The 26,689-nt window shown below is 39.5% G+C and overlaps 1 protein-coding gene across 13 annotated transcripts; it reads left to right on the top strand.

Annotated features, from left to right (window-relative positions):
• The first annotated feature begins 2,396 nt into the window (after window positions 1–2,396).
• Window positions 2,397–26,689, top strand: gpatch8 (G patch domain containing 8). Of its 13 annotated transcripts, none has more exons than XM_028042766.1 (10): window positions 2,469–2,537; window positions 5,355–6,254; window positions 9,083–9,101; window positions 11,746–11,818; window positions 17,694–17,735; window positions 19,771–19,838; window positions 20,847–20,933; window positions 21,042–21,185; window positions 21,445–21,581; window positions 21,665–26,689. In XM_028042766.1, the coding sequence occupies exons 6-10, from the start codon at window positions 19,812–19,814 to the stop codon at window positions 25,503–25,505; spliced, it is 4,236 nt and encodes a 1,411-aa protein (XP_027898567.1). In that variant the 5' UTR covers window positions 2,469–2,537; window positions 5,355–6,254; window positions 9,083–9,101; window positions 11,746–11,818; window positions 17,694–17,735; window positions 19,771–19,811; the 3' UTR covers window positions 25,506–26,689. The 13 variants fall into 13 exon arrangements, with proteins under 13 accessions (XP_027898556.1, XP_027898567.1, XP_027898568.1 ...); XM_028042767.1 differs by having other exon boundaries at window positions 14,603–17,735; XM_028042761.1 differs by lacking the exon at window positions 17,694–17,735.

Genomic DNA, 26,689 nt, shown 5'->3' with positions numbered 1-26,689 from the left:
ATGCAAGAATGAGTCCATATCGTCGTTAAATTAGACTTTATTTACTTGAATAAAACTACCCCTATATTATGTTGAAGATAGTTATATTGAAGATATGGCAGAGTCCATCAATTTGACAAATACATCTAAAGCAATATTGCTCATTTAGTATGAAAACCATCCTGGGAAATACAAACATTTTTCTTTTGTTTAGTATGAGGTGAAATATTTTGCATGGCAGTTTGATTGATTTTGAATTTTTTACACTCATGAACCCTGCAACCTATGCTCTGTGGACATCAGAATAGAAAGTTCAGCTGTTTCTATTTGTTAAAATCCTACCTTTGTGGGTTTAAAAAATGCAATATTCAAGTAACTGAACATCTTCTAAACATCTATTCATTTTTGGTCATTTTCTGCTTTATCCTACTTGTGGATTGCATCAAAATCAACTCTATGTCTATATATATGTGAGCATAATCCACTGCAATCGTCAAGTGTTGTGAAAATATCTGTCAGTGGATGAATCAGAATATCCGACATTAGATAATAAAGCAAAACGGAATTAAACTCCATGAGCCTAAAGATAAAAAATGTTTTCTTCTTTTATGTGTGTATAATGTTTTTTTAATTTAATGCAAGACTTAGTTTTTATCTTATCTAACGTGTTTTTTCTAATCTCTGTTCCTTTGTTCTTCATGTAAAGGACCATAAATTACCCTGTGCATGAATGGTATTATACAAGTGCACTTCCTTTCCCTTGCCTTTTGTTACTGTTATCTTTACTAGCATGCATTAAGTGCCAAACTGTATAAAACGTTCAAGCCAGTAAATGTATAATGTTTTCAGTTAGAAGTAAAACAGCACTAGTACTACAGCTTGATGTAAGGGTGTCAGAAAGAACAGACACACTGGCACATCTCCTTTCTATGTCAAACTTTTTGCAAATTTTTGTGTACTCTTCCATTCTGATCATACTCAATATTTCAGATATAATGACAACAATTAAATATCTGGCCAGAAACTGCATGCTGGGTGTGAACAGCAGATTTTGACATGGACCGCATAGCGGACTACCAAGGCAATTACTTTTTGCATGTAGACTCAGCAGTTAGTTAGTGTTTAAAAATAGGGAGTTTTGTTTATGTGGTTTGTAGGAGCGAAATACATTGTTTGCTATGAAAATATATCAAAACATTTCATATCATTTTAAGTTCCAATGAATCAGTAAAGGAATTTCTACAGTCAAAGGATCGTTAAATAAGATTTTAACATCTTGGGAAGTTTTTCAAAAACCTGCAAGCATTCTTAATTATTCCTGTACCTTTTACTCCCAATGTGAATGCATGGCAGATAAAAGAGAGGCCCAGGTTTATCCTTTTTCAGAACAAACTCCTCGCCTCAAAGTATCAATATAATGCTTCTTGTATTTAGAGTTGATTTTTTTAACTACCTTTTTGCAATCAATGACTGTCTAGGTGCTACAGTGACAATAAATAAATAAATATAGAGAAAAGAAAGAAAGAAAACTATTATATGTAATAGCATTGATTTGACACAAGATGGAGGCATTATGTAGACGCATGTATGGACTCATGATTATAATTGATTTTGCTAAGCTTCAGGAATCTGATTGAAAGAATTGTGTTAAAAACAATTTGTGTTTATATTAAATCGGCAAATTTACAGACATTTCTGGGACTGACATTAAACCATCACATCTGTAGATTTCAAACTGCCTTTGTTTCCTGTTTGCTTGGTTTTCTCATTTACAGAAGGTTAAAAGGAGGGATGGTCAAGTGTTGACAATCTGGTTAGTGAGCTATGTGGGCAAACATGCCACAATTGTTTTTTGAAATGTAGTCTACACAACTGTCTTATTATTATTATTGTAATAAGTAACATGTGATATTTTATTGACAATAATTCTCTCATGCTTGTTACTGGGAGTTGAGCCTACATTGATTTGAGACCTCGTTAAGATTTATGTGTTCAGCACATTCATAGCATGATCTTGAAATTTACATCTGACGGTCTGCTCAGTACTCAAGTAGTCTTAAGAAATACATTTTTTATTATTATTTCTGGATGGCTTTTTACTTTTACTTGAGTAAAAATATATTGAAGTAGTGTTACTATACTTGAGTACAATTTTTGGGTACTCTTCCATTCTGATCATACGCAATATTTCAGATACAAGTAATAAAAACGGATCCGATCAGCCCATGTTGGACGTCTTTCGGGGCAATTGTTTTGTTTTTATTCACTGGATAGCCAAACCTATCCCTTTTCTGTTCTTATATTATCATGTGTATTCATGAGTGAACTATGTTGTTCAGCATCTGTTTACAAGACCTAAAACCGACCATAATCCAACATTCAGTATAGATATTAGTGACCGTGTTTCCTCTGTGTGACAGGGAAATGTTGTAGTGGGCAGAAGTGAGACATAAATCCTCCGCAGTGTGAATCGTTTGCTCACCACCAGGAGAAACTGCAGCTGCGTTCAGAAAATGGCCGACAGATTTTCTAGGTTCAACGAAGAGCGTGATTTCCAGGTAATGCACATCAAAAGACCAGATACCTTTAACGAATTTTGCACTTTGGAGTATTTTAGAACATATGATAGGTCTTAAAGGATATAAAAACGTCCAGTATTTTACAACCAGCTGCGCGCATTTCGGCGTATTCGGTGCTTGCTAGCACTGCAAGCTAGTTTAGCTAACGCTACTTCACTGCGGCTCTTTTGACATCAGTTTTCCAAATGTCTCCGAGCTTTACTCCTGTCACCAGGGTTCAGTTTTATTCACGACACTTTCCTATTATTTGAACCATTTAAACTACTCGCCAGCAAAAATAAATATAGAATATGTACATTCTCATTAGTGACCTTGGGTATGCTGGTTGTTTATCGAAAAATGCTAACGATGCAAGCTTTGCTAACATAAAGCTATACTTGCTGTTCCCTTTTGACAAGCAAAAAGTAAACAGTGCATGTTTAGAGAGTTATATTAATCTCATGCTTATAATCTTTTGGTAGAGTTGTTTTAAATTACCACAAGTTTGTACTTTGAGGGTTTTAAATAGCAAGTTCTATACCTGCATAACAATGAATTTAAAGCATTGTCTTCTGTTCTTGCTTATATGAATGAAACTGCAACCAATCGGCAGACTACCTAAATATTAACGTAAACTCGACCAGCTTCACTTTTTTAATGCAGAAATGATAATTTTACTGAAAACAAAATAGGTTTAACCCAGATATGGTGTGCTTCTTTTTTTCTTTAAATGTTATTTTAATGTATACCAATATCTCCAAAAACTCAATAACCGAGTTTTTGTAAGGCTCCTTGGGCATCTTGTTGCATTGCAAATAAATAAATAAAAATGCAAGAACAGCTGAATAAGTTAATTTCGCCATGGCTTATGTTTCAGCCGTTTGTCTTTTTCTGTCTTATCTGAGATCTGTGGCCACACCCAGCCAAAGCTAGACACATTTCTGGCCAGTAAAACTGTCTTGTGTTTCTTGTGAGTTGGTGCTTTCTCATCGAACATTTGCATTCATTTTAAGCATTTTTCTTTAGTTACTACAATGTATATCCATCTAATCAAATGTTCACAACGATTATTCTTATGTCGGTAGGAATTATTTGCTACCTGTTTAATTATCAGGCAGTCTGCAATACACAAAGCAAAATATAAAGTCCTTTCTTGCATGTTTTTATTTATTTATTTATTTTATGGCTATGAAGTCAGGCCATACAAAATAACATTTATAATTTAATTTGTTTTTTATGCTGCTAGATTCAGGTCTTGCTTAATTGATATAATTTTTTGTAATTAAAATTGTGTTATAAAATGTGTATTTGTCTTATAATTCGTACTTGCCTGCTTTTTAAATGACTTTGTGGTGATGTTTTTCCACCTATCTGCATTTGCAGTAGAACTGTGTTTTCAGCTATTTTGTCAGTAAGAACCTAATTGCTGTGTGGTCTGAATGACTCTGTTGAGGATCACTCAGGCCCAGCACAGAGAAGCTCTGTGTGTGAGATCTGCAGTGAATGCATTCATATGCTCAGCATTCAGAAAGTTTCTTCATGAATTGATGCTTGGTGCCAAGCAACGCAATATGGAAAATACCCACAGATGGTTTAGCTAATCTCTGCTGCACAGCCCAGCCCAGCTAAGAGCTTTTGCATTTTATGCTTTTTCATTGGGTGTTGCAGTTTTAGCATGTACCTCAGAAAATGCTAAGCTACGTATGATTCTTGCAGATGTTGATTGTCAGAGGATACTTTTTTTTTCTCATGGCGGCAGGCAGTATATGTTTACCAAGAAATGTTTATGTATTCTTGTACTGATCAGTAGAGGAAAGCGAACACTGTTCATAACGTTGCAGTAGACGTTGTGCATAGTCATATTGATTATGAAACAAGTATGAGTCTTTTGTGGAGAGCATATGACATTATATAGAGCACATCATGCGGTCTAAGTAAAATGTAGAAGGAAATATGGGGGAGAAGGGAAGCAAGTTATTGATTTGTTCATGAATCAATTCATGTCTTCTCCTCTGCATCTCACCTTCTCATAATCCCAATTTTTACTTCTGTACATGTGGTGTTTGATTTCATCTGAATTAATGACAACAAATTATGTCAATATAGATTTCTGATACTGCAGATTCGCTGGAGAATGTATTTGCAAATAGCCACTGTAGTCTCACCACTTGACAATCTTCTCCTTGCAGAAAAACTTTAATGAATAATTTCACTAAATAATTTAAATGCTACCAAGCATATTTCACTGTGAAAAGCTGTCAGTGATGAAACTGCAAGGTAATGTACAGTACTGGTATTGCAAATAAATAAATAAAAACAGAATTTCACATAATTTGTATATTTTATGTGCTTTCCAGAAGCTTTCTATTTACAATCCCTTGTGGATTTTAAAACGGTATAAACACACTTTGTAGTTGTCCTTTCCCATAAACCAACAGTTGACATGACATTTAACCAGTTCAGTTCCAAAAGAAAGCTGCAGTTGCCTTCATCCCTCTGATAATTAAGCAGACCACATATATGCTAATGAGTGACGAGACCCCAAAATCACATCCCAGACACAAACGCATTACATAAAAACATTTGACAGTATGATTGTACACAAAGCAGCCAAGAACCAAAACCTCAGATCAGTTCTCAGAAATTAGTAACTAACTTTATTTCTCAAAATTGACTCACAAAACAGATATTTATGAAATACTATAGAGTTTGTTGTACATCAAACAACAAATTATAATTTAGTAAAACCTGATGACTGTGTTTTAAAAAAAAATTTCATTAAGTAAAATTTCATTTCACCCTGATTCAATTTCTCAGGGTGGGAATCACTTTGACCAGTATGAAGAAGGCCAGTTGGAGCTGGAGCAGGCGTCCCTGGACAAGCCTATCGAATCGGTAAGGTTGCATTCATCGTCCCTCACCATTGGACCAGCTGTGAGAGTGGATATGATTGGTCCAGGGAGGAATAAGAACCACACCTTTACTCCATGCTGTGTAGATGCATCTAGTGTTTTCTTGAACACACTTGGCACCTAACCCGTAGAATCACTCGTCCATTAATACCCTTTAATTCACTCCCACTTCTCATGACCCCGACCTACTTCATTTCTTCTGTGACATATAAAAAAATGATTTATATTCTAGATCTTTCTGTTAGATGTGCAGCCCACATATAACCATTAGTTTTTTTTCTTTGTAACAGTCTAATATTAGTCATTGTTAGTCATCTTAGCAGAGATAAACCTGAGATGGACCTATAAGCATGAAGTGGATGAAGCACTGTCATATTGGCTGTTATCTCAACATTGTAGCTGCTCAACAATATAAAACAAAGTAATTTGGGGGGGAAAAACATATTTGAATATTTCACAGCACTTTTATTTGGAAATTCTGCTATCAGAAATGAAGCCACATTAGATTTCAGTTTAAGAAAAGTTGTATATTTAATATTTTTTGCATTAAGTAGAAATGATTATTTAGCAAAACAAGGCAGTGCTTATTCCATGTTCTTTTTTTAAAAGAGGGTGCACATTAGATGGTGTGAATGGGTACATTTGTGTTTGACTGAGTGTTTGTTTATGTAGTTTTTAGAATGTACGTGTTGGTGTATAGCATTTGTATTTATAGGACAGTTATCTTATTGTACACAACTTGGGGTGTTCGACATTTCTCTCCTGCAGCGAATTGGCCCCCTATTAGCTAAGCAGCAATGACCCGGTTTGTATTTGCACGCTCTGCTTCCTTACTCCTTATCTTTAGGGTCCTTTGTAACGCTTCTTTATCTTTCTTTCTCTACTTTTCTCTTTCTGTTTCACGACTGTCGCACCTGACATCTTATTCTCTCTCTCCATCTCCCTCTCTCTCTCTCTTTCTTGCTCCCTCCCTTCTACACAGTGATTCGGTGTACAGTACCCTCTGTCATTCTGTGCTGGCATGGTGCTTGTGCAACTGGGACTGCATTTTACGCTGAAGAGGCATATTGATAATAGCGCAGGCAGCTCTCTTTTTCTGTCTTCCTCACTTTCTCCACCCTTCTTTCTGTCTTAAGCATTTTGGTGAGCAGGCCAAACTCAGAAGTCCTCAAAAGTACCAGGAAACTTTTTCTCAAGATTATTAATGCACTTTGTGAACCAGTCAGATAGGGTCAGCAATCCTGGATCTCAAGCTTACATTTTTTTTGATAATACTGATAATACTGTTATTGTTGAAGACAAATTAAAAAGTTAACTTTGAATAGCTAAATAAAGCTAGCCAATGTGAGCAGGTATTTCTGCAAACTTTTATCTTGAATTTTTATTTAATAATCAGTAGGAACTGTAGTACAAATATGAAACTCTACTTCCATTTCATTTACACACTATCTTGTATCTGTTTTTAGTTTAACACGTTTGTCATAACTTTGAGCGTCAGAATGAAACACTCTCCCAACCAAACAAAACCAGTATTTTGTCCATGTGGGTGGTGGAGAAGTAAGAGGACAAGTAAGAGAGAGTGGTGGCCTGCTCACCTAGCTTTACCTAGCTGTTTTGCTCCTGCGCTATTATTTGTGGAGGGGGGCTGAGGAGCATGCTGCAGCACCACACAGCTCCTCACACATCTGTGGAAAAAACAGAAGCTGAGAAGTGTCACCTTATCACCACTATCAGGTTTCCTGTTATAATTTTTTGGTGCTCTAAAACAAGACACTCTTTAGTATCAGATGTAAAATGGATTTTAAAAAATCTGAGATGCTTTAATTGGTATAGTAAACGATAAATATAACTTTTTTTTTTAAGTTAGCTTAAAAAATAGAGAGCAATAGAAATGATTAGCTTTTTACTTTTAAGCTCTTAGCCCACTAATGCAGAACCTTAGAGCTGTTCATAAGTGCTTCAACCCAGCTTTTCAGAACCCCTCCTTTGCCATTATTTGTGTGTGAATTATAGGCAGCTAGAGATCTGTGGTATTTTATTGGGATCTTTTTTAATTCTTGTCTTACCCCTTTTGGTCTTTGCTATTTTTCTCCTAACACTGTTTTGCATTGCATGTGTTAACTTGGTAGCATTAAGCACTATGTGCTCTCAACACTCTGTGTTGTTGTTGTTGTTTTTTTTGTTTTTTTTTTTAACTCGGACTCATTCCTTATTGTCTTTTATCTCCCCCAGTCCCTTAAATCTATCATCCACCTTCCTCCCTCCTATTTGATCCGGTACCACAGCGATATGCAGTGGGCAGCCTCAGAGCCACAGAACATGAACACTCACAGGAAGGAAACATCTGTGAATCCCATAGAGAAACTAAATTCAAGTCAAGAAGTTACTGTACATGTTTTAAATGCGTACATGTAGTTACTGTGGCTCAATATGCTATTTAAACCATAGTTGTATGAGTCATTTTAAGTTTGTAGAGCTTAATATTGTTGAAAGTATTGAACCAAATACTTTCTCTTTTTAAAAAGACTTATCTTCTTAAATATTAAACCACACACAGGAAAAGGCATCATTTTAATATTCAGTCATTAATTTTAGCACTACTTGATTCACTTTTTGCGCAGGCTTTAATGATGTGAACAGAAGTTATGATTGTTGAATGGTGTTGACTAAAAACCCAATTCTAATCTCAAATGCTTAAATGTTAAATAAAATAAGTGAGGGGGAAAATTAAGAAATGAACAAAACAGATGATCTATCACAGTATTTGCGATAGTCTGAAGTATGTCCCATCTTTGAAATTGGGGCTTCAGAATTATAAGGTAAGTATGTTTTTGAATTTTTATATGTAAATTAGTTATTTTAATAAGACATTTCTGTTTTGTTTTTTTGTTTTTTTTTAAATTTCTCAACATATTTGATAGTAGAATCTTAAACTTTATTTTTCTTGGTAAAATAGAAGGCACCCAGGCCTTCTGTTTCACTCGCTTAGCTTGTTACTCCAAAGCAGTTGTTTTTGCTTTGTCTCACCTGTCACATCTGACACTATGACCAGTATGTTCAGATGTCTGAACTAAAGAGACTGCAAGGAGTTAAGAGGAGCAGAGCTTGCCCAAAAGCAGATGCTCTTTGGTCTGGGCCTTTAGGAAATGACAAATGTGTGATCTGTTTCTAAAGTAAAAGATTTATATATATTTAGGCATGAATACATGTAACCAGGATTCTTGATCCTGAAGGTGGATGATTGCACATATTTTCCCATTAAAAACAGCAACCACTAAATAACTACATTCTCTGAGGTCTCTAGGTGGGGTCCCCTGCATATCACTTCCCTTATCCATATCTTTTGCCATGCACTGTGCCAATGACAGCACATTGCACACTTTTATAAAAAAAAAGCCCTTGTAGATTTTTTTTGTTTTAACCTTTTGTTTATTTTTTCCTTTTCTCCTGTTTTAACAGTCAGTTGGTGGATTTATTGAAATGTCTGCCTTTTCTGTTTGTATACAGTATAATGTTTGTTTCAAGGCAGAGAGAGATTTGTATTTTTAAGACCTAGAGAAGCTAGCAGAATTGCAGTTGAAAGCGTTTGGTCGGTTTCTTACGTTGTGTCACGTGTGACTGTTTTTTTGACAGCCCAGTATTTTAAAGCCAGGTTCGTATGGAAATGCCTTCACTCCACTTGCACTGCTGTTGGACTCGCCGTCGTTGCTTTCATCCGTCTGTCTATTCTTTTGGTGCACTCATCTGCTGTCCCAACACCCAGCGTACACGTCATCTCTGGCCACCAACCTCCATAGAGTTCATTTTGACCTAATCTGTTTACAGTCAATAGATGCACACTGTTGCTGCCTCCAGCCTGCTCTACCTGGTTTGTTACTACATTCTCCAAAAATGATTTGAAATATGGCTTAAGATTTAATATTTCAGATTATTTAGCTGGACTGTTTTTGTCTGGTATTTCCCAGTTCATAGTTCTGAGTGAATTTTATTTATTTTTCCTTTCAAGCAGCATATGAACCTCTGCAAATGATTAAATATTGGCATACATAATGTTTCTGCACCTCGACACTGTAGCAAATAATTAGGAGACAGAGCGAATGACGGGAATAATATTTCCCAGAAACCTCACTTAGCTTTTCAGTACTGGGAAAGAATAGAAAACTGCTAAACTTTAACAAGTCATGCCTAGTTAGATGTGTTGTTTCCTCTCTGCCATGTGATGTCCAGCACTAATTACTTTTTTATCGCTTCCTGTGGAGGAAAGGATCTAAATAAAACAAAGTACACAGGGTTTGGAAAAGCATGAATTGGAGGACAAAATAACAGGACAACAGGAAGTGAGACTCTCATTTCTTTAGATAGCAGGAGGCACAAATCAGTCACATGGATTTGTTTATTCTAGTCATCATGGTATGGCATTTTATGATCTAATAATACAGCTAACTTTAGTTTTCTCCTTGAAATGCATTAAGGAGAGCAAAACCTGGTGACAATATGTGACTTAAAACGAAGGATTAAGTCGAATTTCCTCCACTTGCACCATTGTGGACAGAGATGCGATGTGTGCCGTGTGTTTGAGGCCACCACTCCCTTCACATGCTCTAACCTCTTACAAACCCAGCTCACTTCCATCACCCGAAAACCCACCTTCATCATGGCTCAGCCTGCACTGTTCTGCCAATTTTCCTGACCTCTTGTCAAACAGACCTAATCAAGCATTGTTGAGCCATCCTCCCTCACTGTGCCTGATCCATCCGATACTAACTCAGCTGGAGTTTTGTTCACCTGTCCTCTACTCCCCTTCCCCAACCACCCGACTGTATGTGTACCACTCACAGTGCGCTTACTAACACCGACGACCCTTTTTGTTAAAACAATTTAACAAAAAGCTGCATGCTTTTTTTTTTGTTTTAGTTTTATTCCTTCCCCTCACTTTCTGTTTGTGAAAGTCGACGTCAGTCTCTTTGTGATTATAAATATCCTTTCTGTTTGGTTTGTATGGTTTTTTTTTTTGTTTTTTTTTTTTGGATAGAATGCAGCATTCTGGTGAATGTTAGACAAGCTTGGAATAGTTATAATCACAACAGAAAACACTGCTTATAAAGAAATGTCACTGTTTCTTGTTTATATGTGCTTGAGGATGTACTATAGTGTGTAGTGGTGGGATGGTCTTGCATTTCACTTTAATGTTTTTGTTACCTCGCTTACCAATACTAGTGAAATAACATGACTTGCTCAATGGCCCTACAGTGTACTAAAAAATGCTCTTGTGCATGTTTTTGAATGTCTCTCAAACTCCTTTTGCTCATTATCAGTTGTCAGATCCAACCAAGATTGTTGATTATAGGAATCTTGAGCAGAAATGTGAAAATGTGTATAGGTTACAGCAGATTTCCAAATTGTTGCTCATTGTTGGTGTGAAAATGGTTGGAATCTGACAAGTCATGATGTAAATGCAGGAAGCGTCCAAAAATGTGCTCAACAGTCATTTTGGTATATCTAATGGGTTTCGAAGTACACTGTCGTCCTTTTCATCTGCACACCCACTGAGCCCTTCACACATGCATAATCAGTCCACTCTGGGCCTTGTAATGGTAATCCAAGGCCCAAAAGCTCCACTTCTGTCTGTTTCTTTTGCTCTATTTTTGTGACAGCTGAATGTCTCATGGTGCTCCCCTTGTCATGGTTACGGAATCACAGCAAGCTTGGAGTTTCTGGTCTTCATTTTGTTATTGCTAGATTTCCATACCTGTTCCGTGTCGCTTTTCTTTGTGTACGAAGATCCTGCGCTGTAGTGTGTCATATATGTATGCGTGCGATACATATATTGCCCTCTCCTTCCTCCTCCTCCTTCTAACTTCTTACATAGTGGATGTTATTTGATGTGTTTATCTTGATAATAAATGATAGTTGTTTTTCTTTTTGCCTGAAAAACGTCTTTTTGTTTTTTTCAAAATACACTCATGATGTAGGAGTAAACCCTGTAGGTTGCAGACCACAGAGACTCATGCATTTACTTAACATAGAGGCAATCTTACCCTTCAACTCAAGTCTCCCAGCCTTTTTATCCCTCTCCCCAACTGCCCTAACACTCCTTATGCTGGAGGACACTGATTGTTACACGCTGTAGGTGATGACAATAATGATAATGGTGATGGTGGTGGTGGTTGTGCTTATGATGATAGTGTGATTTGAGTGTTTTGTATGTCTTGATGTTTTCATCCATGCCCACAGGGTATAGCTCCTCTTATTATTGGAATATTTTTGGTTTTTTTCTCCTCTCTCCTCTCTGCCAGGATAACATCGGGCACCGGCTGCTTCAGAAACATGGATGGAAGTTGGGGCAAGGACTTGGCAAGGCCATGCAGGGTAAGGATTTACTCTGAAGCACACTCATGTTCTCAGTTTGCTGGTGCCACTGAGCCACTATCTACTTTTGTTTTCTTTCTACTCATATTTTCATTTTTTTGTTTTAAACGACACCCTCCCTGATTTATTTTTCTCTTCACATCCTTTCTTTGACCTCTTCCTTTGCCCGATTCCGGATTGGAAAAATTGTGACTAAAGCAAACATGATTCCAGTTGTTTTTGTCACTGTCAAGTTGCCGTTCCCTTAAACTTGGAGATGGAAGAAAAGAGTCATGGAGTCTTGTAGTGGATTAAGTGTTAGAGAGTAATCCTTGTTGATTTTTTATTTTATTTTATTGTAAACTTGTACGTTGACATCTAGTTTAACAAGAATAAAAGTCAGAGTTCTCTCATATTTTCTGATATTCTTCTTTTTAAAAAAAAATCTTTTTCACATTTTGCTGAAACTGTAAATAAGACGTCATCTTAGATGTTAGAGTTGGTATTTTTAACAGACATTTAATGTTGTTGCCATGTAAACTTTAGCTTTAGTGTAATTTTGGATTGCATAATATAGATCACATACAAATGTATTTAAAGAATAAAGTTACTTTGTCCAACATAAACCATGAATGCGATTTAAGTGAAGATTAGATTTAAAATGCTCAAAAGTAAGGCTGTGTCACGCTGACACTCAAATATGTGCAATCCAGCTGGTTGTAGTGGTAACTTTTTGCTCACATGCACAAAACTTAAACCAATAATAATTTAAGTTGCTAGTATTAATATGACACGGCACATTAGGACCTTTTTTAGTTGTTTCATCTGCACTGAGCTGCACGTCCACCTTAACTATCAAACAACTTCAACTTCTGTAATACCTTATATTTTGATACAATCAAAAGTAAATCTGCTGCATGCTGGAGAAACCATCAGAATCCCTTTATTCCAAAAAATAGACCAAAAAAGTAAGAACTTCCTTGTTTCTAGAACATATTCAGAACCTATATCTCTGTAGCATTGAACATTTTGTAGGTTTCTCATAGCCTGTTTTTGTACCATTGGTGGTGGTTTTAATCTAAGTAAAACTATTCTTGCTTAATTATATGCATGCAATTAACCATTTTAACTCAACATGCAAAGTAGTTTGTCACATTTATTCTCTGTTATGCTGTCTAATGTTGTTTTTGTGAGACACTGCACAAGACAACCATACACTGATGAAAGATGGAAACAGCATTTCAGTCGTATATATTAAACCAACATATTGCATTGGCAGTGCTTTTGACACATAGGATACATTTTGAGATTTGAATGCTAAGTAAATTCTGAAATTCAAAGTTTTTATAAAATTGTTCAGAAAAAAGATAACTTTCCCCGGGTAATTCTGAGCAGCCAGTTGACGCTCATTCTGAGAGTGAGGGCTGAAGATTAGGATGTTTGAGTGAGTGGGTGGGTTTTGGCTATTTGTTACTACATTATTAGCTCAAACCTGCTGTGTTTAAAGGATAAGTAGCAGTGATCCAAAACCCTGGCATGTTTCACAAAGCCCTTCCTTGTTTTGTTGTTTAACTTCCCATTTCTCAGTATCTTCCTTTTTTTTTTTTTTTTTTTAGAAATAATCACTGATCTTAGAAATTTACCTCAAAAGGATGCAGCTTGGCATCGTATCCAAATGCCAATCTTCCGTCTTAATGCCTAATTGGGCCTCTATTTATGTATTTTTTATCTTATCCACTTTCTCCACTACATCTGGTTTTATTCAAAATCATTTTAGTCTTTTCTCAGCCATCCATCATAATTTGTTGCAAAATTTCAACTTTTATTCTCCCTAAAATGTCCACCAGCAACATCTGTTCTAAATGCTAACATTTCAATTACAAACACAACTCACACTGTCAGAAAGAAATCCCACATGAGCTCAAAATATTACCACATTAAAACAGTTCAGATGAATATCCTCCACAGAGAAGCTTACTGCTGAAATGAACTAATTGTTTGTTATTGTCTACTGCTTAAGGTTTGCTCAGAAAAAGTTGGTATTGGTCCATAAAAGTGAATTTTTTACAAGCAGCAGTGTGTTTAAATTGAATGAAGACTGACATCGTAACTGAGATCTTCTTGAGACAATACAGGGAAGCCTATTGTCTGGTTGAGTGGGGTTGTTGTCTTGTTGCTGCCCAACTACGTTTTGTTGATGTACATATATAGCCTTAGTTTCTTGTGTCGTCTCAAAGGTATTTTCAGCATGACTGGGGCAAGTGAATGGATTAGACCTGGAAGCTGTTTCATTCTGGGCAAGCTGACAAGTGCATTGAGGCCAACAGCACAGCAGAGAGAAAAAAAAATTCCATCCATGGTTATTTCCATCCGGCCTTGAAGAGCCGAGTAGCAATATATTTGAAGTGATAAGATGAGCTTTGTTTGGAGGAGAGAACGCATCGCAGGGGATGACTGTGCTCTTGTTTGTGCCTCTGGCAGAACTCACGTGGTTATGTAAGCATCCTACATTGTGGGCAGATGAGACTGCAGCAAATTGTGTCCAGTTGTTGTGTAGGAATTAGTGGCCCTGCTTAGAGACCGCTATCCTCTCCAACTTGTGAGTAAGCTCCCATACTAATCACAGCATCACATCTCATTGAAGTATGCTGGATAATCATGGTAATCTTCCTCCTCTTTCCTGTCCTCCTTGCCAGAAGAGACAGTTGTTGACATTTGAAGTTAAAGCATTGTCCCCTCTTTACGTTTTTTCACTGTATTGACTTTGTTCTTGTTCTTCTTTTGTCCCTTTTTTGCCCCTTTTAGGTAAGGTTTGTTGGATCCCTTCTCTATGTCAGTATGCATGTGTGGGTGTGTTTTCTTTCTCCCACTCTGCAGTTGACCTAAGTGTAACACTCCTTTTACAGTGTATCATAGGCTAATGGCCTCGGTCAGCTTCTTCCTCTTTGCTTCATAATCACTAAACCTTTATTTCAATCTGCTTAAGAGAAAATGCTTCGATTTGTTCCAACAATCAAGATCCATGTGAAATCAAGGTAGATTTAGGAACCCATGATTCATGATTCACATCCCCTAGAATCATCATCTCCACATATTTTAGATTTTTTTTTCCTCCCTCTTTGAGTTTCCGTGGCTGCTGTTGAAGTAATCTGATTGGCTGTAACCACGGCTCAGACTCTGAATGGCTTGCAGTGTAGAAAAGTTTCCCCCCTCTGCTTGTTTACCTGTTTCTACCTCTAAAACAGTGAAAGTCGTGTTTGTATGTGCGTGGTCATTATGTGGGACTGAGATGTGTGTGTGTCTGCTACTTACCGGGCAATAGAGTCGACTTGCAGGGAAAACCTCTCCACCTTTTTACACTCCGAGTGTCTCTGTCCCCATGGTACAGACTTCCATCCTCCCCCCGTTTCTTTGCCCCTCCTGCACAGCATGTTTGTCCAGAGGTGCGCTCCTGCTTGCCTCAATCTCTTACTTGCCAGAGGCTTTAAGCAGTGTTGGAGGTAGGATGCAGAATCACAATGTTCAATAAATAAAAACAATGTAAAACTAAAAAAACTGATCCATAGTTGTTGTTTAAATCCTCCAGTACACCTATGGCATTGCAGAAATGACTCTAAACACTGCTCAAAGCCTTGCTGGCTATTCTTTCAGGTACGTTCCTATGTTTCATGTTTTTATTTGTTGTGGGGTTAAGCACATCCCAGACTGAGCTTGCTGGCTCTAGACTAGCCAGGACGAAGGATCTTGAGGAGAGGTCCTTTCTGGGCTGACAAGCATAGGCAAGGCAAAAAGCTTAGAGGGGGGAAAATTGTGCTCATATTTGTCATATTTTAAAAGACAGCTTAGTTGATTTAGGCACGGGTCAGTTGTTGTTATTATTATTAAAGTCAATGTTCTTAAAAGCAAGTTATAATTACTTTTCCTTTATAGAGTTTTTGTTGTTTAAAGTCCTTATTATGGTATACCAGAGAAAGCCTCTGAAAAACTGATCTACATGGCCAAAATATCGCAAAGACGAGCTGCATCTGGTCATTTATAAATTACAAGTGGAGACAGCAATGTTCTGCATCGCTGAGCTTTCAGGAATGAAGCCAGTGCAACACGACAGGTGTGCTGAGACATTGACAACAGCACCTGTCCATAAAATCTGTTGAAAATCTCTCCATACAGTACTTTTTATAACAATGATGGTAGAGAAACAGGGTTTATAAATCCGAGCCGAGGAGATGCTTGGAATTTAAGCTTTTAAATTAAACTACCAGCTTGTCACACAAACTATGTTTTATCACTGAATCATTTCCTCAAGCTAAAATAGCCAGCGGGGCTGTGGCTACCGTATGGCGAGTCAGGGTCATAACACAGAGGAGCAACTTCAACCCTTGGAGCTTTAAGATTAAGCACCTGCATAATTAATATAGACAGTATTTATTCTTTACTAATACTTCTGTAACACTTTTATATTAACTCTGTAGTTAGTTGTGTATAGTAAACCTACTACATCTGCAAGAGTTGGCTCACAACAGGCAGATGTTTCCTTCAGAGACACTTATTATTCAAAAGGAGACCTGTTATAGAAAACATTGTTCATGTTGTCAGAACTGGCACATGCTTGATTGAGACTAACCAGTGCTGTCTTCCATCTCCCACATTCTGCTGCACACTGCTGAGCAGCTGGCTTTTGCACTTTTTCCCCTTGCTTACAAGAAAGAAAAATGAAGCTGTATGAACATATTTTTAATTGACTAAAGTCTGTTATGATGTGAAGCTGTCCTGCTTATGTTAAATACTAATTCTAATAAAGATAATGCTTCTACAACAGCAAGTTAGAAGCAGCATCTCTGCTGAGATGTCTGCAGACTGGCTACCTGAGCTGGTAGCCCAATTTATTAGGTAGTACATGCTTGTTGTAATCTATTTCACTTAGGGATGCAGCAATATAAAAATTTGAGTCAATATCTAATATGAATATTGCTGTTATGGCACCTGGTGTTGTCACTCTGACATTGCTTCTCTGCTTCAGTTAAACACCCCGCAGTCTTGCCCTGCATTGCTGTCACTGATATGAGCAAACAAATACCACATTGCCAATTTTCTTTTTTTTTTCCAGATTTTTTTAAACTGGTCATATTTGTTTTATATATTTAAGTCAATACAGTTTTGCAATGGAACAATTGTATTTTTCCCAAGCTTATCATCTTGTAAGGATGTCCTGCTGGCCTGTGCCTAAATGTATTCAATACTTATTTTAAGTTGGGGGAGAGTCATCCAGTAATCTCTTTATAAAAGGGTAAATATGTCTTAATAGGCATACATAGGATTCGTTGTTTGACGTACTATCGCAGCTTTTTCCCTACAGGTTGTTGATGATCAGTAATATAGAACTTTCTATAACCTGAACCATTTATCATCGATTCTTGTTTGCCATTTTAGTGTTTTTCTGTGTTTTATGCTGCCTGGTTTTTGATATGCAATACACCTCTCCATGTAGGGAAAAATTAAATTCGAAATGTCTTGGTACCATTTTATTTTAAAGGTAACTTGTTGATCTGTAAAACGACTAAATGACAGTTACTGGTCACAACATTCAGTAGTGGAAAAGCTTAGGTTTAGGGGATGGTAGTCTGGCTTCTTGGGTTACATTTTCAGTCAAAATGCACAACATCACTTTAGGGGCCTGGGGACTTGGACAAGCGGTTTGAATGAGTGGTGAGAGGAGATTCCTGTAAGCACCTAGCCCGGAGTAAAAGGACAAGGTGGGTGGGGGTGGGCGGTGACTCACGGAAGGCCCTCTGGTAATAAATGCCCTGAAGCCCCATTACCACACACCCAACCCCATCTGCCCTTCTCTGTGTGCCTCAATCTTCCTGCTTAACCAATTGGTGTTTCTTTTTTACAGCGATTTGATCCTGCCCATGTTGTGCTGATGGTAAACTTAGTGGTAAATGTTATTTTATCCCCCAATTGAATTGTTTTGTTTTTTTGTTTTAATTCCTCCCATTATTTTCATTTTCCTCTCATCAGAGCACAAATGCTACATAGGCTTTCAATTCTCTCTGTCCTAGTCCTCATTCTGCTGCTTGTATATTACCATGCATCTGTATTACTCTTAGAACATTGTCATTTTGTTTTCAGTTTTTTTTAACCTTGTGATTCACACCTTGTGATTTTAGCTGCACATTGTTTTTTGTCTGGTCCTTTTTGTTTTCCACTGGAATGGGGTAATGCTGGAGGTATTGTCACTGTGTAGAAGGACTGGTGATAGTTTGGGATGATTGTAATCGGTCATGAATCTTCAGTTCTGGGCCTTGCTTGTGACTCAGTTTGGACAGACCACTGCAGTGGCTGGCTAGCAGACCAGACTTTTTTTTTCTTCACTGCTCTGATGCTGTTTGTGAAAGACTGTGAAACCACACATCTTTCGATAGACTTGTGTTCTCAATGTCACACAAACAGCCGTTCCCTCTTAATTCCTCCATTTAAATAAAGAACTGAGAACCATGAGGTAAGAGGAAGATACTGATATAAAACTGTCCAACTAAGAGACACTGCAGTGGGACTGAAAGTCCAGGCAGGCAGAGACATGTTACAATGTCCATGCATCAGCGATTTCGAACGAATAAGTCATTGGGCTGTTCTGACTTAATTGCCTAAGGTGAGCACAGGAATGATGCATAATTACATCAAACGTCTGTCTTACCTTCCTCAGTTTAAGAAGGAATCTACTTCCCTTTCATTTTAGAGGCATGCATTTCAATTTGGAACAAACGCATCCAGGGTCATATTTTTAATAATCCCAATGGCATGCCTAGACATCTGGAGGGGAAAGAAACAATTGTGAATATATTGGAGGGAAAAAAAAAACTGAAACCAAACTGAATTGAAGTCGCCATCAGTAAGATTGGTTTTTGTATCTGGCTGGCATCAGGAGCAGCAGACTAGTCCAAATTCTTTTTCTGCTTTTTCTTTTGAGATTCCCCTGTCTTTCTTTCTTTCTATCTTTCTACCCATCTATCTGTCTGTCCTCCCCTTTCCTCCTCCTATACTCATCCCCTCATGTTTTACCAGGTAAGTATCCCCTTCCCTTGCACTGTCAACATGGCGACACCTGGCCTGTGACGTCACTCTGCTGTAGTTCAGTGCTTGTGTCTTTATTTATTTATTTTTTTTACATTCTCTCTGCTTTGTTTGGCTGATTATAAGTGGATTAAGCAATTTGTGTCAATCTCTAAAGTAGTTTTGATTTTTAAATATTTCATATCTATAATGTTTCATTCTGTTTTGGTTGTCTTTTGGTTTTATTTTTCTAAAGTTAATTTCCTTCTGTTCTAGCTCTTTTCACAGCTTACGTAGTATAACTTAAGTAGATAGGAAATTAATATTTTGACGATGGAGAACAAAAAGGGGGCCTGGAAAAATCAAACTGCTTTGTACCTCATGACAGTAAAAAGTTTTTGTTACAGACAGTCCTGTTATAGATGAAGCAATTGGCTTAATATACTTGTTAGGAGTTCCTCTCCCATGAAGGATTTAGTGATGAAGGCATCTGTTGCAATCTTGCCCAATACCATATTTGGGTACATCACTTCCTTATAAACTTGGCTTTCTGGTTTAACAGGACTTTAACACAGGGAAGGGGGGGAGGTGCCATTTCAGTGTAGAAAAAGGCCTTGTCTTTATTTAATCCACCAGAAATTTATCAAAGCTACAAAGACTCTAATCCACCTACAGTGCCTACTGTACAAACCAACAGCCACATTGCAACTTTATAAGTCACGTTTGTTCAGGAGTTGGCTGTAGTAAGCTGTGAGAATGGCTGGTGTTTGGTTCACTGTAGCTTTCTGGTCTCTTTGCACTTTCAAGGCAAAAATTCTCTAACCCCAGCACCCTGTGCTCTAAAAGCAGGCTGTCTTCGAGTTAGTGTTTGGTCTCCATCTCAAAAACTCAAATAGTCTTCTCTGTCTCTTTTGCCTCAGGACGCACCGACCCTGTGCCCATTGTTCTTAAATATGATGTCATGGGGATGGGCCGAATGGAGATGGAGGTAAGATGCTGAAGTTATCCATTTGACCCCATTTAATGCTCAGGTTTATATTTATAAGTTGTTGAGGAAAAATCAGACAAATTTACTTGGATAATAGCTGTGAGAAAGCTATTAATAATAATAACTATGACATCAGTGGTTATTTGTGTAAGATTAATTAGAATCTCATGTCCTGCTGTAGCTGATCCCAAACTAACATGCTGGTGTTGATTCTCATTCCAATCTGTGTTGAAAAAACTGAGAAACAACATGAGCTGCTTTGCTGTGAGTCATCTGAATAAACTAGGTTGCTTGTTATTTTGTTATGTCCTCAGTTGCAAATGTCATTCTGACACCTAAATCTAAAGCATCAAATCCTTTTTATATGAGAAAAAAAACAAACTATAAATCCCAAGGAGCACCATGCACAGATGAGCTAAAGTTGACTAAAGCTCAGCATTGTCTTACAGAGTCCAGCAGATGCAAAAGGAGCACTTTGTAAATTATTATTCCAGATTTGTCAGTGCTTATTACTTACTGTATTGCATGCCTCGTGTTATTTGTCCTCAAAGATTCTGTTGGGGGGCAAAAAAAACAAGTCATCAAATTTATCTTTAAACACGATGGTTATGCAAAAAAAAACTTATCACGTTTTAGTGGCCTATTTCCAATCTTTAGTTTTGCTCAGTTTTGACCTACTGATGGTGATTTTAGCCCTTCAGTAAATATGTAGACGGTTCTGTCTGCATCACTGGCATTTTTTAAATGTCACTTCCAACCCTGGGTTATGTTTGGCCTTTACTTCATCTGCATTTACACAATTAAAGACAGACTTAAAATTTATTATGTCTTCTCTACATTAGAAATGTAGAAAAGTCAGCATGTTTCGGATACTACACAGCAACAAAAATTAGCTCCATACCATTAGTCACTTGCCATTTTTGTCAAACTTATAAAATGGCAGACTGCTATTGTTGACTCTCAGACTGTTTTCTGGAGGTGCTGGAATTGCTGTGTTTGTCCTTTTAGCTGGACTATGCAGAGGATGCCACAGAGAAGCGGAGAGTGCTTGAAGTGGAAAAAGAGGATACAGAAGAGCTGCGGCAAAAATACAAGGTAAAGTCCTTTTTTTACATATATAATTATTTAACATGCATCAAACAAGATGATCGCTTGTGTGTTTTATGATCTTCTTGAAAGTGACATGTTTCTTACCAAATTCAGGACCAGGTGGAAAAAGAGAAAGCTATCGCAAAAGCTTTGGAAGACCTGAGGGCGAATTTCTACTGCGAGCTTTGTGACAAGCAGTACACTAAACACCAGGAATTTGACAACCACATTAACTCGTACGACCATGCCCACAAACAGGTAATTTTCTTTAGTCTCTGAAGCAGAACGCTTCATCAGTAAGATAAAGTAGCAGTTTTCAAGACATCTCTTTAAATGTGATGGAAATGGGTATACGTAACAGTTTGCTCAACTTTGATTACCATCTGATCATGACACAAACATGAAAAGACGACGTGAAGAAATAAAAAATCTGATCACATTCAGTTGCCACACATGTAAAATGGAATGACTCAAACACCAAATACATGTTTTTTTTAAAATTTTTTATATGATGCAGAGGTTAAAAGAGCTAAAGCAGAGAGAGTTTGCTCGCAATGTGTCCTCCCGCTCTCGGAAAGATGGAAAGAAGCAAGAGAAGATGCTGCGTCGACTGCATGAGTTGGCTGAGCAGAGGAAACAGGACAAACAGAACCGGTATGATCATATCACCGCAGTGCCCTCTGCTGGTCTTGATTCATTGAATCCGTGTTTAAGATTATTTTTATCTTGCTTTTTAGCACTCCTGGAAGTGGCCCCATGTTCAAAACAACCACAGTTGCTGTTGACGGTGAGAAAGAAGGAGATGGGGATGGCGTGCCACTTGAGAACCCCGTTTTTACAGATTCCATTATTGAAGGTTCACCGTCAGAGAAAACTGGCCAATCTTCCCCAAAGCCCAGCCCAACTTTAAATTTTTCTCTGGGGAAGAACACATCCACATCCTCATCTTCATCTCCAACCCCTACTGGCGCATCAAAAGTCAGTGTATCATTCTCTTTTGCAAAGAAAGCCCCAGTAAAGTTGGAGACGGCAGCGGCTGTGTTTGCTGATCCTGGCGAGGAGGCTGTGGAGGAAGAGGAGAATCAGGAAGGGGAAAAGGCTGGAGGACAAGAGGAGACATCTGGCTGCAGCACAGAGAGTCCCAGAAGAGTACCTGAAGGAGATGAAGGAGGGGAGAAAGGTGGTGCAGCTGGGGCAGAAGATATCCAGCAGCCTGATGATGGAGGCTCCTTGGCCTCAACTTTGAACAAACTTAAGATGATGATGAAAAAGGATGAAGGATTTTGTGGACAAGAACCACAGTACTACCATTACGTCCCACCAGCTCATTGTCGTGTAAAGCCCAACTTCCAGTTTTTGTTGTTCATGAAGGCTTCTGAGCAGTGCCAGAGCAAAGATGATGAGGATGAAGATGAAGTAGAGGAAGTTCAAAAATCTGAAGAAAGCTCTGATCCAACAGAGTCCAAAGAAACTGAGTGTAAAACTGAACAAGAACAAGGTGAGGATGTGTCAGCAACTGAACCAGAACCATCTCCTTTGTCGCCTAAGGTGAAGACGGAGGACAAGATCTCTTCTTGTGAGCAAGAGACGGTTTCAACTGCTCCCACTTCTCCTACTCAGAAAGCAGAGAACACACAGAGCACACTCGATACAAACACTGGTCCAAAAGTCCCAATGGGTCCCTTCTTCCCCGTCCTGAGTAAAGATGAAAGTACCACTTTACAGTGGCCTACGGAGCTTCTTGAATTTACAAAAGCTCAGCCTTCACTATCTTACAGCTGTAATCCTCTCTACTTTGACTTTAAGCTTTCAAGAAATAAAGGACTGCGTGGTGGGAAATCAGCAAAGTCCCTCAAGCCTGGAGAAGAGGCTGATGACAAAGGACAAGTTGTGGCTACTTCAACAGCTGAAGCCACTGAACCCGAACCTGAAGCATGCACTGATAAAGAGACGCCTGAGATGAAGGAAAATCCCAGCAAGCCAGGACCCGATGAGCAAAATCCCACGACTGCCAGTAGTAGCACGAAAAAGAAAAAGAAGAAGAAGAAGCATAAGAAATCGGGAAAGCATTCAAAACGCAAAGGAAAAGAAAAAGATGCAGCTGGTGATGCAGAAGAGAATATGGAGGCAACGCAAGAAAAGCCTAAAAAGAAGAAGAAACACAAACGGAAAAAGAGCAAAAACAAAGCTCAAGATCAAGAAGAGGTGGCAGGTGATGACAAAGAAAAAGTTAAGCCAAAGTCAGAAGATAAAGCTGCTGGTTCCTCTGTTCAGTCCACAGCTGGAAGAACAACAGGAGCAGAGCCAGGTAAAAGGAAACGCGCTGCAAAAGAAGTGCCTTCTAAATCTGGAGCAGAACAAGGAGGAAGTGGAAAAAATAACGACAAGAGCAACTCCTCAGAAGATCACGGTAGCTCTAAAAGACAAAAAACGGACTCGAGCGGATCGCAAAACGCGTCATGTTCTACCTCTGCTCAGAAAAGTCCAGGTCACGGTAGACCACCCAGCAGCGAGAGTGAGGAGGAAGGTGGCTCCAACACCCAGCATTCACGTCATCACAGGTCCAGCCCACGAGAGCAGCGGCGCCACCACAGCGAAGAGTCCAGACGGTCCCACAGCCGCTCATCAAGGCGGGGAGAACGACGCGGCAGCAGCCGGCGGCGGCATCGTGGCCAAACCTCCCGCAGTCGCTCCTACTCCAGCAGTTCTGGGCGCTCCTCAGCAAGAAGTAGCGCCTACAGTCACCGCAGCCGCAGTTACTCCGACAGCTACAGTGACTACAGCACGGAAGGCCGCCGGCGGAGGCGCTCTAAACGTTCATCTGACTCAGAGTATGAGCGGCGGGGCAGTCGAGGTCGCAGGCGATCCAGAAGACATCAATACTCCTCTTCATCCTCGGACGATTCCCGCTCTCGTTCTCGCAGCTACAGCAGGAGGAAGAGGCACCGGCGGCACCACCACAGCAGCTCGAGAAGCTCCAGCAGCTGGAGTCGCAGCACCAGCACAAGATCCTGGAGGCGAAGCTATAGCCGGAGCCGAAGCTCAGCGAGTCGCTCCTCCAGTTCCAACAAAGGCTCGCCTCACCGACGGAGCACCAGGGGTCGGGCAGACAGCGACACAAATCGCAGAGACTTCAACCGCTCTCGGATTTATCGCTCGCAGTCTCCCCGCACGTCATCGCGAAGCCTCAATCGGAGCCACACATCCACTTCCCAGACTTTGAGGCCAGTCGGGTCTCGTGATGCAGGGGAACACAAGAACATGCTCACAGCGCGGCAGCTGCTCGAGAGGGTTCAGTCCAAGAAAAGTTCAGAGGATTCTGCCTCCGGAACGAAATCTGGGATTAAGATTAAGGATCCACCACAGGGTTACTTTGGTCCTAAATTACCACCAGCCCTGGGAAGCAAAGCCATGTTGCCCCTCTTTGGTAAGCTGCAAGCAGGGAAGAAACCTTCGATTCCCCTAACGAGACCCGATGAGGGAGAGAAATCAGGAACGGGGAAGGGTTCTGAAGCGGATGGAGAGGTTATCCTAGTAGAACCTATAAGGGAGTTCCCCCCTCCTCCACCACCTCCAGCGCCACCAGTGCAGAAGGTCGAGGAGGTGCAGCAGAACACAGCAACACAGGAAGAGACACAGCAGCAGTCAGCTACAGAAGAGCAAGTACACCAAGAACCACAGCCACTCTTTGAACAAGATCCTTCCATGATTATGCCCCAGTATCAAGCAGATCCAGGTCAAGACCCCTCCCAGAACCCCATGATGGAGTCCATCATGCCTGAAATGCAACAACAGCAGCCGGTGCATGGTTACCCCGTTTACCACCCCTCCAGTCTGGAGGAAGATGGCATCGAAGCGGAGGAGGATGGCCTGGCGCCATTGGAGAGTCAGCCAATCACGTTCACGCCAGAGGAGATGGAGAAGTACAGCAAGCTGCAACAGGCGGCGCAACAACACATTCAGCAGCAGCTTCTGGCCAAGCAGGTCAAGGCCTTCCCCTCGGCTGCTGCTGCCGCCGCCGCCGCTGCTGCAGCAGCTGCTAACTTAGCCCCGGCGCCCCCTCCACCAGCCCTGCAGCAGATCCACATTCAGCAGCCAACCGTCTCTGTCGCCTCCGGCACATCCATCACGACTGTCCAACATGCCATCCTGCAGCACCACGCAGCCACCGCTGCTGCAATGGGCATCCACCCCGCACATGCCCACCATCCTCACCCTGCACATGCTCAGCTAGCACAGGTGCATCACATTCCCCAGCACCACCTTACTCCCATCTCCCTGTCCCCGTTAGGCCCCTCTCTTGGTCATTCTTTGGGACACTCTCTGGGACATGCGGGGCTTATTCCTGCCCACCCAACAGCCTTCCTGTCCGGTCAGCCTATTCATATTATCCCTGCTTCTGCACTTCATCACACACCCTTGGCTCTCCACCATGTCCCGCACGCAGCCCTCTACCCAACACTATTTGCACCTCGGCCGTCCCAGGCTGCTGCAGCGGCGGCTCTCCAGCTACACCCACTTCTGCACCCAATATTCTCAGGACAGGACCTCCAACACCCGCCTAACCATGGCTCTTGAGTGACGATGGATACAAAACAGGATGTAATCACTTAGAACACTGACAGAGGTCTGCGACGATCTTGATTTAGGGATGGGGATGAAGTCTTTGCATCAGTGTATAGGAAGTCAGACATGTTGTAAAATCACAGTTTTACAATCAGACTAAAGTGGTCATTATGTGTTGCAGCCTGTGTTGGTTAAAAAAGGTGACACTAGCATTTTAATATTGGTTTGTTTGGATTTTTAATTTTTTTCTTTTTCACTCATGTTTCCTGTTTTAAAGGCAGGTTCATAGTTGTAACGAGACATTCTGTTGAGATTGTCTTATAAACCAATTGGGTCTGCATTCTCAACCTCACTAACCACTGGAGTTTTTCTTTTGTTTTTTTGTTTTTCCTCATTTATGCGGTCATAATCTTTGCTAAGTTTGGCATCCAAGGAGATCCATAATGGTTGAGATTATATAGAGGATCATGATGAGACAGGACATAGATTTTGTTACAGAAACTAACAACTTCACCTCTGTTTTTGTGATGGACTCAATGATGTGACACTTTTCCCCATATAACTACCTGCTCTTTATTGAATTCTTGGTCTCAAAATAATTTGTATTGCTGTAGTTTGTACATATATCAGTGTGTAATGTGAAGAAGCCAGCTATTGACTATGAAATAGCTATGGTGTCTAAACTGGTTTGACGCTGTCACAAAAGAAGTCCTCTAAATTTGCAGAAATGTGGCAGAGGTTTGAACATCTTAATATTCTGAGGCAAAACTCCTGTTTTCCCATTGGAGGGTACGTGTGAATGAATTGCACTGAAATCTGTACATTGGGGTGGTGCTTGGGCATCATGTAACAATAAGATTGTAGTATACTGCAATAATTGTATTTTTATTTTTAAATTATTTTCCAAATGCTCTTCAGAAGAAGAGCTTTGTTTGGCTTTTTTCTGTAATTTTGTAAATAAAAATGCTGTAGATTAACCTATTAACATTCTGAAAAGGTTGACACTGCTGTTGGTAAAGCAGTTGAATTACAAGTTAGTTACAACATGGATACGTGTTTTATCAAGGTTGGTTCTTAAAATGCTCCTGCTGAGGATGGCTGGGATCCCAGACAAGTTATCTGTCAAAAAACAAAAGTTGTGACTCTTGTATTTTTAAAAACATAACTGTTTCAACAAATAAAACTTTGAGTCCATG

The sequence above is a fragment of the Xiphophorus couchianus genome, chromosome 16, assembly GCF_001444195.1.
Source record: "Xiphophorus couchianus chromosome 16, X_couchianus-1.0, whole genome shotgun sequence".
NCBI classification, from domain to species: domain Eukaryota; kingdom Metazoa; phylum Chordata; class Actinopteri; order Cyprinodontiformes; family Poeciliidae; genus Xiphophorus; species Xiphophorus couchianus.
Note: the sequence above shows the minus strand (reverse complement) of the source record. Positions and strands in the feature narration are given on the sequence as shown.